The following is a 10,635-nucleotide window of genomic DNA, read 5'->3' on the forward strand; positions in this document are numbered from 1 at the left end:
AAACGGTCGGGCCGCCAAACACCGCCCATTTTGAGATAGCGCTGCTTTATCACGCGCAAGTCTGAAATTTCGGTTCAGTGTCAAAGCGCGACGCTGTTTGGACAGGAGGAGCAAAGACTTAAAGCCTCTTTTTTTCCTTCAAGGACTGGTTTATTTCATGTGCAAAGCGATGATGCATATCTAGCAATGACGCATTTAAAAAAAACAAGTAGTTTGAGCAACAGAAACATTACCTACTTGTCAACATGTACTACCATTCACAACAACAAAAGAAAGAATGCTATTAACTTTTTCAGGCATTTCAAAGCAATCAATATTAAAATGTTTTCAGTCACGTAAATCATTATAGAATGTCTAGTCAAAGTTGACCTAATCCTTCAAGCGCCTTCATTAGTGATATTGAAAACAAAAAGTCCACATGCCTTGACTGAAGTCTACCACAAGTACCAACAATACTTTCAAGTGTACAAGCAGGTCCAAAAGTTTGAGACCACATTGAAAATTTAGGTTTTTTAATCTTGAAATGTAAATATCTCATATTTAAAAAACAAAACAAAGTTACAATGTAAAACAAAGCAAAATAATCAAAAAGCAAAATATTCATTGCAGTGCACAAGATGCTCTTTGGGACATTCTTAAATCATGCTGGATAACATGTTCATCAGTTTTTTGTGATGAAAATATCATTATATAATACAAAAAAAGCATTTCACAAGTTGTCTCCGACTTTCAGACCCCACTTTATGTCTTGGGAAATTAACTAAAGCAATACAACACATGAAATGTCTTTTCACCAGATGATCCTTCCTCATTATACATTCCTACATACATAAAAAGACACATTCTTTTAAAGGAATAGTTCAGCCAAAATGACAATTCTCTTCTACATATAGTTCCAAACCATTTTTTTTGTTCCAAAAGTATTTTGTTTTGTTTTTTTCTGTAAAAAGACAAAAGTACAATTGCTTGAAGAAATGGTACACAATTCTTGCCATACATTGCTTGCTGGAGCTTGAGTAAATAATGACAGAATTTTTGGGCACAATTTGGGAACTAAATTTGGGAACTATTCCTTTAGAGTGAGTGCGCAGCATTGCAATGACTGAAGCACTTGTGTGCGCACCACTGAACAAGAAAAGCAACAATCAAAAAGCTAAAATCATAACACTATCCATGTGCTGGCCAGCTGTATCCATTAAAGCAACTAAACATCAGTGGAGCGGAGATTGTCAAGACTGTCGGGAAAGTCTGTGTCGCTGGGAGCGAGTTGAGGCTGGGAATGGTGTCGTTGTCGAGTCGTTGACTGAAAGACGTGGCCCATGTGTGAGAGTGAGGGAAGAGAGCTGTACGGCCCTTCTCTCTGACCCTCTTCCTTCAAATGCTTCTCCTGATTGGGCACCGGGGTCCACGGCTGCCAGGAATCTGCAGTGGAGCAGGACTTCACAAGCTGAGGCTTCCTCTGCGCAGAAAAGGTTTTGCTGGAAGAGCGCAACTGTCAATCAAGAGAGGATAACTGTCAGAAATGCTCATTTATTGTGTGTGTGTGTTTTTTTTTTAGAAATGTCCTAAGATACTTTTTTTTTGAGAGAGAACTAAAAAAAAACATTTATAAAAAGAAGCTACAATTGTTGTTCATTTTGTAGAAGTTGATGTGATGTAATGCGTTTTGTGTTGCATGGAGATAAAAATGTAGTATTTATATTTGATGTAATTATTAGGATTGCTTGTTATTATATTGACAAACTCAAGTGGAATGAAAAACTGCCTACGTGTGAACAATATAAAATTAACAAAAAATGTACACACACACACACACATATTTATATATTATATATAATGTATGTATGCATGTATATATACTCTTAAAATGTACAGTAATATGTATTCTTATTTGTACTATTTGTTTAGTTCTCAAAAAAAAAAGGGAAAAAAAGGTACAAATTTGTCCTAAGGTACAAATTTTTGGAGAGAATTGAAAAATTATTTACAAAAAGAAGCTAGGATTGTTGTTAATATTGTATATGATGTCTAGAAGTATAAAAATGTAACATTTATATTCGAGTATTTATATTTAATTATAATTATTATAATTGCTTATTCTATGTGACTCTGGACCACAAAACCAGTCATAAGGGTCAATTTTTCGATATTGAGATTTATACAACATCTGAAAGTTGAACAAATAAGCTTTCCATTGATGTATGGTCTGTTAGGATAGGACAATATTTGACCGAGATACAAATATTTTAAAATCTGGAATCTGAGGGTGCAAAAAAATCAAAATACTGAGAAAACTGACTTTAAAGTTGTCCAAATGAAGTTCTTAGCAATGCATATTACTAATCAAAAATTAAGTTTTGATATATTTTCGGTAGGAAATTTACAAAATATCTTTATGGAACATTACTTATGACTGGTTTTGTGGTCGAGCGTCACATATTCATAAGTCAAATGGAATGAAAACGGCCTGTCTGAACAATTTTTTTAAAATTACATTAAAACATATTAGAAAACAATATCTGAAAAGTATGAGAAATAACACTGAATATAACAAACAACTAAACAAATAATAATACCTGAAAGAATAAATAATACCTGAAAGATCAACGACTGGAATCTAATGATTTTAAACACTTTAAGAATATTTACCTTAGATGGCCCTCTAAAATCTTGAATTTTTGAGGAGATATCCTTGATCCAGCCCTTCATGTCTTCTGGGCTGTCTGTCTGTATACACACACACACACACACACACACACACACACACACACACAAAAGCAGGTTAAGCTGACATTTTTAACTTCAAGTTGTTTAGTTGTGCTATATGAAAGGATTACAGATCTCCATAAGCCTCATTTGCATTTACAACATGGCTCAACAGTACAGTAGCCACATAAACACCTGTCACGTACTTGAAAAGCATTTATAATGAGTTATTTATGTTTCGCTTGAGTGACAGAGCATTTATGCAAGGATGATTCAAAAAACAGTTGATCTTTAAATACATTGACACACAGCTGCAGATTTGGATGCTAGTCAATGAGATGAACCATGTGCATAATATGTGGTCCACCTACACCAACATGATTTATTTTTTCACTTATTATCTTTATCACTGACGCCTGGATCATTCTAAATTAATTTAGTCCAGAGTTACCTGGATGTAGAAGGTTCTGGTATTGGTGATGATTTCAAAAAGGTTATCACGAGACAGCAGATCTCTACAACAAACAACACAATTAATGACAAAAACCCCTTTTGAACAACAAAGCAGATAAAAACTTCATTTTAAAGCTCATATATATATATATATATATATATATAAGCACCAAATCAGCATATTAGAATAATTTCTGAAGGATCATGTGACACTGAAAACTGGAATAATGACTACTGAAAATTCAGCTTTGCATCACAGGAATAAATTACATTTTAAAACATATTAAAATAGAATACTGATATTTTAAATTGTAGTAATATTTCATAATATTACTGTTTTTACTGTATTTTTAATCAAATAAATGCAGCCTTGTGCGCATAATGACTTCTAATCATAAATTCTTTATACACACACACACACAAAGGAGGCACCGTTCTCACCCTGATTTCACAAGACACTCGTTAACTTTCAGCACATCCTGCAATCGAATACTGCGTAATGGTTCCTTATCCTAAAAAGAGACAGAGTACTGGTTTATATATCTGTTCATTATATAAATGTGAATCATTTCCATTCTTTTAAAGAGTTTACCATTCCAGCATCTTACCATTTCAGATTTATAGTAGCTCACAGTTTGGTTATCTAGAATAAAAAACCTCCTCTTCCAGCTTTTCCTCTGAAAAATGATGCAGTTTAATTGTGGTGCTAACAAATTTTTTTAACATATTTTTATAGAAGTATCTACTGTAGATTTACATTGGACATCAAGTGGTGATCCAATTACATATTGTACAAAATTGTATTGTAACAGAAATAATGTAATAATACTATGAACTGCATAGGCCCAACAATATGCAAAATGAAAGGAACTGTTTCACCCAAAAATAAAGTTTTGCTGAAAATGTACTCATCCTCAGGCCAAGTTGATTATTTTGTTTCTTCATCTGAACAGATTACTAACAAACACTTTTTTTTTTTTTACCTATCAAGACATTAATTGATGGACTGTGGTTGTGTGGATCACTTGTGGATTATTGTGATGTTTTTATCAGCTGTTTGGACTCTCATTCTGACGGCACCCATTCACTGCAGAGGATCCATTGGTAATACTAAGTTTATTCAAATATGTTCCAATGAAGAAACAAACTCATCTAGGCTACATCTCAGATGGATTGAGGGTGAGTACATTTTCTTTTTTGGGTGAACTATTCCTTTAACAACTACATCTATGGCATATTATCTGCAAAAACTGATATTTTACTCAACTGATATGACAAGACACTGGTCTTACCACATTGCCTTGCTTGACACAGTAGCCAGACCTCATGACATTTGGACGCACACTCTGACATCTCCTTAAAGTGACGTGTGATCCTAGTTCACTCGTGAAGACGTCCTCATTATCGCTCTGAGAAAAACACAACAGATTCATATTCATATTTTCCTAAATTAAATAGATGAATAAAGAACACATACAAATACGTCACCTGCTGGACTGGCGTGTGCACAACCACACCTCCCACAATTTCTGTTTTATACGCCTGTCGAGATGTTGACTGACTTGGGTTTGAAACATTTGTGGCATCAGAGCTTTGGGTCACTGGTGATGCTTTTGGAACCTTAAAAAGATATGTACTGATTAATATATGCATAAAGATTCATTAGTTTATTCAGATACAACTGTATATGACTTTGCATTAATCAAAGTATAATCTCATCTTTCATCTCCTAACTGATGTTGCAAAGGCTCTAACTAAGAATGCTTATTTGTGGATTAAGTCCAGGTTTGTCATTTGTATTAGCATATGGATGAGATATGACAAAGAAAACACCAAACATAACAACAGTGCATATACAAAAAGCTCCACATACTGTAATTTTGGTGGCATTATTCAGAGCAGTGACCCATTCCTTCAAGTCCATAGCATCATTGGCCTGCAGAAAGTACCGTCTGGACAATGCATTTATTACTGGAAGACAAAAAAAAAGTAGTTATAGATACAGTGGGGGAGAAAAACAACAACAACAACAACAACAAAAACACCCATTTTATGTACTTACCAAAGCAGAATTCTGCTTTTGGTTTCTGCTTTACTGATGCTTCATTAACCTACAAACAAGTTCAATCAAAAGCTAAATAAGTAATTATAAAAAGAAGTCTTGTATTTCTTTTTATATTACGGTAGAATTTGATACCTTTGAAATGTAACTGAGTCGTAAACTTCCAACAAACTTTGTTCCCGGAGGTAAGTTCTGTTTTTTTTTTTAAAGGAAGCAAGTAAAAATATTTATGTAAAAATACAGGATTGAAATTTTTAGAATGCAAAGTTGAGGTTTGGGGTGTAGGTAAATAAGAGAATCCTCTGTAAAGCCATACTGCAACTTGAATGCACACTAAGAGCTATACCTGTGGATTGTCCATATACCAGAGGAGAAAATTCTCATGAGTATCCAAGATAAAATAACGCCGATAAAACTTATCACTGTTCTCATTTTCCTCAATATCCAGGAATCCACAGGTCCGATTTTGTCTGTCCAGGTAAGGCATGTCCCAGATCTACAAAACAAACAAATGAATAAATAAATAATAATAATTTAAAAAATCAATAAATTTCTCAATCTCACATATAACTTGGTCCCTTGTTTAAATAAATTAACTTGAAACAAAATTGAAACAAAACTTTAAATTGATTTAGAAACAGACCTCATCATATATATATATATATATATAATTATTAATTAGTAAGTTATTATTGTGCTATATTTTAAACACAATATTCTGTGCTTTTGTTCAATTTTGCCAACGAAAATATTACCTAACCCTCTGAAGCATCGTGGTCACTACAGTGGACAGATATTTGGAAGCCATTTTGATCTATTTAAGATGTAGCATCATGTCCCAATCACCAACTGGCGAACCACCAAAGTGTTGTCTACGATTCCATTTAATTGTCTTTTTATCAATTTTTTTGTTTTGAGATATTATTGTATAATATATTCAAAATGGCCACGGGAAAAGGGGAGGCACCATGTAACTTGGGAACAAGTGTTAAATACTTTTACTTTCCGATTTTGTCTGTCCAGGTAAGGCATGTCCCAGATCTACAAAACAAACAAATGAATAAATAAATAATAATAATTTAAAAAATCAATAAATTTCTCAATCTCACACATAACTTGGTCCCTTGTTTAAATAAATTAACTTGAAACAAAATTGAAACAAAACTTTAAATAAATTATATATTAGGGCTGTGAGTTTAACGCGTTAAACTAATTAATTAGTTATGAAAAAAATAACGCGATTAAAATATTTTAACGACGCAGTTAACGCCCCCAGACCTGTGTGTCATCTTACATTTCATACAGTTGACTTGACAAAATATGATGCAGGGCAACAACTCCATTATGCCCTAAAATTCAAGATATTGGGGCAAAAAATGCCCCTGTATGAGTTTTTGTCTCATTACATTTTTTTCTGTGTCAGAAAATATATCTGTCCACTACAATAGACATCATGCATCAAAGGGTATAATTCTGCCTATGGGCCTTTATATAGGTTCTGCCTTATTTGCATGTTTTATTAAAATTATGATATAATTTACACTTGAATGGTTTTATTGAAAAGAAATATTAAATAGTCTTTAACATTTATTTCAATGCTTACAGTCTACATTTATTTATTAGGTTATATAAAACTGTAGGCATGTGTACATGTATACTGTTTGAGTGCATATATATGTGTGCATGATTGTGTTCGAGTGTGTGGTGGGAGGGTGTGTGTGCTTGTGTGTGTTTGTATTTGTGCTCACATGTGTATGAAAAGCCCACTACCCCCCCACCCACACCCCTGGCCCATAGACACACACTCTTACGTTTTGTTTGTTACACTTCACATTTCTGTGCCGTCATGACATAGCTTGTTGTTATTGAATGTTCTTATGTGTATTCAAACCATTTTCACGTAGTAAATATTTTAAAAACATGTTTTTTAAGACCACACATTTAGTTCTATTGATTCACTTTTTATACATTTGATGCATGGTGGACACAGTGGACATATATGTAACTCCCTCAAAATATAATATATTAACAAAAATTTTTTGGCATGATTTTTCACTTGTTTAAAAGTAAAAACAAACATGTAAAAAAATATTACTTTGTGATTTAATAATTCATGCATCAGAAGGCTAAAAAGCCACAGCAGAACTGTTGTGCATCTCCGAGCAACACAGCAGTGTTTAGTTTCTGAATGAATCCGCGTTTTGAACGAATCGTGTGAATCAATGATTCAGTAGCCCATAGAGAGAGCCACTTACTGAATTCCTGAATGAATCAGCCTTTTGAACGAATCGACTCAAAAAGACATTTACCGCCACCTGCTGCTAGTTTTAGCATCTTCTTTAGAGTATCATTTCGTTTATTAAATAAATTAATTAATAAAAAAAAAACATTAAAGGGATAAATAACCAAAAATAAATAAATAAATTCTGTCATCATTTACTCACCCTCATGATGTTTCAAACCTGAATGACTCGCTTTCTTTTGCACAACATAACAGAAGGTATTTTGAATACTGTTGGTAACTACGCTGTTTTGGTCACTAGTGACTTTCATTGCATGAACAAACAATACTGAGATGTTTCTCAAATGATCTTTTTTTATGTTCCATACTTTATGTTAGGCCAATGTAGCCTAAAAATTTAACATGATAACAGCTTTAAATGATCTTTTTGGGGTATTTTCACAGCCAAATTAATTTGCGATTATTTAGAAATCGCAGCATATGTGTGTGTGCGCGCGCGTATATTTTCCTATATAGGCCTACAAACACAGATATAAATATATTTGATAAAAGAAACTGATTTAGAAACAATACATATTATTATACAATATTTACAAAAAATGGAACAACGAAAATAGTCTTATAATAATAAATCAGTATCTATCAGTACTCATTAGAATATGGTAATTTTTGTCTTTATTCTGTCAATAATAGATCCAGGGTTCCCACATCTTATGAAATATGAATTCATGACTATTCAAGTAGCTCGTGATTAGATAATAACTAAAATGTATTTTATAAAGGCTACACTTACAAAGAGTAATGTCTAAGCGATACAAATAGTAGAGCTGAGCATAGCTTGAAAAATCAATGACTAAAAGTTTAAAGTAAACGTTTTCATGAGCGTGGGAATCCTGTAAACCCAGCATAAGCGAAGCAAAAGCACGTTTCCAGAGGGTCCATGACAGGTGGATTCAGGTGTGGTTCACCTGGACCAGGTTTTCATGAACTCTCATGGAACACGGTATTATGAGTATGAGAGGAAGTCGGTATTGCGCGTAACTGCCACACCTAATATTAACTTACTTCACTTCCAAAATCCCAAAGGCTGGTGACTCATCCGCGTTCTGCTGTGTGTGTGTTATTCAGCGCTCTCTCTGAACACAATACACGCACAACGTGCGTTCATTTATCCGCGAAAACAGAAGAAAGCTCCGCGCCGAAAGCCGAGCCCTGTGCCCCGAGCGCAGCCTCTTTCCGGGTTGACAGCAAGTTGAGTTAAAACCAAAACTAAACGCATCCGGTAATGGATCTTTATTTTATTTTTTCCACACACGGAAAGCGGAACTCAGCGGATGCCGTGTCAGAAACGACGCAATAGGCGAGGGTTTGACAAGAGCGTGCGAAACAAGTTGTTTTTATACAAGTACTTTTAAGTTTTAACACTTTTAAAAGTACATTGAAGCATCTGTCAGACGTTATAACGTTAGATTACAGTTTGGTCAGACCGCGAATCATCTGACGTGGTATCCATAGCAACAGTTCGCTGCTCCAGCGCTTTCCACAGCGACCAGTTTCTGTTTTTTACGTTGAGAAAAGTATGAATATATCACAAAAACGTTTACGCGTTTTGATGAAAACTGTGCGAATGGCGACAAATGACAATCTGGAGTGCGCGAGATCAACCTCGACCGATGAAGCCCTGAAAATAACGTTTACATTTTTTTTAAATTCATTGTAACCATGCAAAATTCGTTTAAAACAGTCAACGCCTCTTACAGATTGTGGATCTATTCTAAAAGTATTTGATATGCACTCTAATCACAACTATGTTTTTAATTGTGAAATGGTAAAATACACTATTTATTGCCCAAAGTATTGGGACATCCCCCTCTAATAAACAGGTTGACTACTTTAGTAATTTCCATTTGTATAAATCTTAATGTTAAAGCATATAGGCTAATGATATTCTAGAGAATTGTGTGCTTCTAATTTTATAGCGACAGTTTGGACAGGACCCTTTTCTATTCTAACATGAGAATGCATAGGCTATGTGTATGGCATGTGACTTTAAATGCAAACCTTGAGCCAAAAACCCATCACCAAACACCAATGACTTGTACATGGGCACCGTTATTTTAGACACTTCCAAAACTGTTGCAACAGAGATGGAAATACAATTTTTTAAATACAAGAATTATGTTTCCATCTTTGTTGCCACAGTTTTGGAAGTGCCTTCTTTCTGTTCTAAAGAAGGGGGTGTCCCAATACTTTTGTCTATATACTGTATGTACAAGTCATTGGTGTTTGGTGATGAGTTTTTGGCTCAAGGTCTGAATTTAAAGTCACACCAGAGGTGTTCAGCAGGGATTAGAACTTGGCTTATGCAGACCAGTCAAGTTCTTAAGTAGTCAAACCTGTTCATTAGAAGAGGGTGTCCCAATACTTTTGGTAATATAGTGTATGCACAACTTGCATTTTATAACAATATGTATAAACTTCAAATAAAATACTCCATCACAATCTTTTTTAACATTTGTCTTTGTCAAATAGTTCAACAAAATATTTAATAAAAACATTTGTGCATGTAAATAAACATGCCTCTAGTCGTATTTTAAAAAATACTCTATAAAATTCAAAGCCTGACTTAAAAAAAACATCTTATACCTGTTCTTCAGAAGGTACAGTTGGGATGGTTGTTAAATTTGGCAGGTTTGTACTTGCTTTGTTAATGCTTTGCCTTTGGCACAGCTACCATTACCTGATACCTGTACCAGGTCTTACATGGAATGAAAAATTTGCTAAGCCAAAATAGCGATTTAAATGAGTCAAGGATACTATTACTTAAATCGCCTACTTTGTGTGTACATAATAATGCTAATGCACTAAATCTGGAAAATAAAATAAAAGGAAACAGGTCTTACTGAAGTAACTTTAAGTAAAATACAAACCAGAATCTATAAGGAAGTAGCTTACCTTGACTGTTGACTGTTTTTCCCTTCCTTAGATTTGTTTTTTAACCGTATCAAGTCAGAATATATCAAACAAGTTTGGAATACATTTACACTCTTACAAAGGAGAACTACCAGAACAACAATGAACACTAAATGGGTGATAACAACCTATAATTATAACTAATGATGCGCTATTATCTGTATGTTAAACCTTTTCAGAGCAGAGCCAAAAGTCTAGT

The 10,635-nt window shown here is 34.0% G+C and overlaps 1 protein-coding gene across 1 annotated transcript; it reads right to left on the reverse strand.

The window, feature by feature from the left end:
- Nucleotides 1-144: 144 nt before the first annotated feature.
- Nucleotides 145-8,746, reverse strand: plekha2 (pleckstrin homology domain containing A2). Its single transcript, XM_016534523.1, has 12 exons — nt 8,529-8,746; nt 5,568-5,717; nt 5,357-5,413; nt 5,222-5,270; nt 5,033-5,130; nt 4,648-4,779; nt 4,452-4,568; nt 3,768-3,836; nt 3,601-3,671; nt 3,158-3,221; nt 2,650-2,727; nt 145-1,492 (listed from the first exon to the last, which is right to left on the reverse strand). Exons 2-12 carry the CDS (start codon nt 5,706-5,708, stop codon nt 1,205-1,207), a joined length of 1,164 nt encoding a protein of 387 aa, XP_016390009.1. The 5' UTR covers nt 5,709-5,717; nt 8,529-8,746; the 3' UTR covers nt 145-1,204.
- Nucleotides 8,747-10,635: the final 1,889 nt, after the last annotated feature.

This window comes from Sinocyclocheilus rhinocerous, unplaced genomic scaffold (assembly GCF_001515625.1).
Source record: "Sinocyclocheilus rhinocerous isolate Xijiao unplaced genomic scaffold, SAMN03320098_v1.1 scaffold785, whole genome shotgun sequence".
Taxonomy (NCBI): domain Eukaryota; kingdom Metazoa; phylum Chordata; class Actinopteri; order Cypriniformes; family Cyprinidae; genus Sinocyclocheilus; species Sinocyclocheilus rhinocerous.

What these genes read in the sequence shown, in the direction of transcription:
- plekha2 (XM_016534523.1), bottom strand. Translation starts at nt 5,708, where the DNA reads ATGCCTTACCTGGACAGACAAAATCGGACCTGTGGATTCCTGGATATT. An exon ending in GCTACTATAAATCTGAAATG is followed by an intron (nt 3,672 to 3,767) that starts GTAAGATGCTGG and finishes GTCTCTTTTTAG; the next exon opens with GATAAGGAACCATTACGCAG. An exon ending in CCAGAACCTTCTACATCCAG is followed by an intron (nt 2,728 to 3,157) that starts GTAACTCTGGAC and finishes GTGTGTATACAG; the next exon opens with ACAGACAGCCCAGAAGACAT.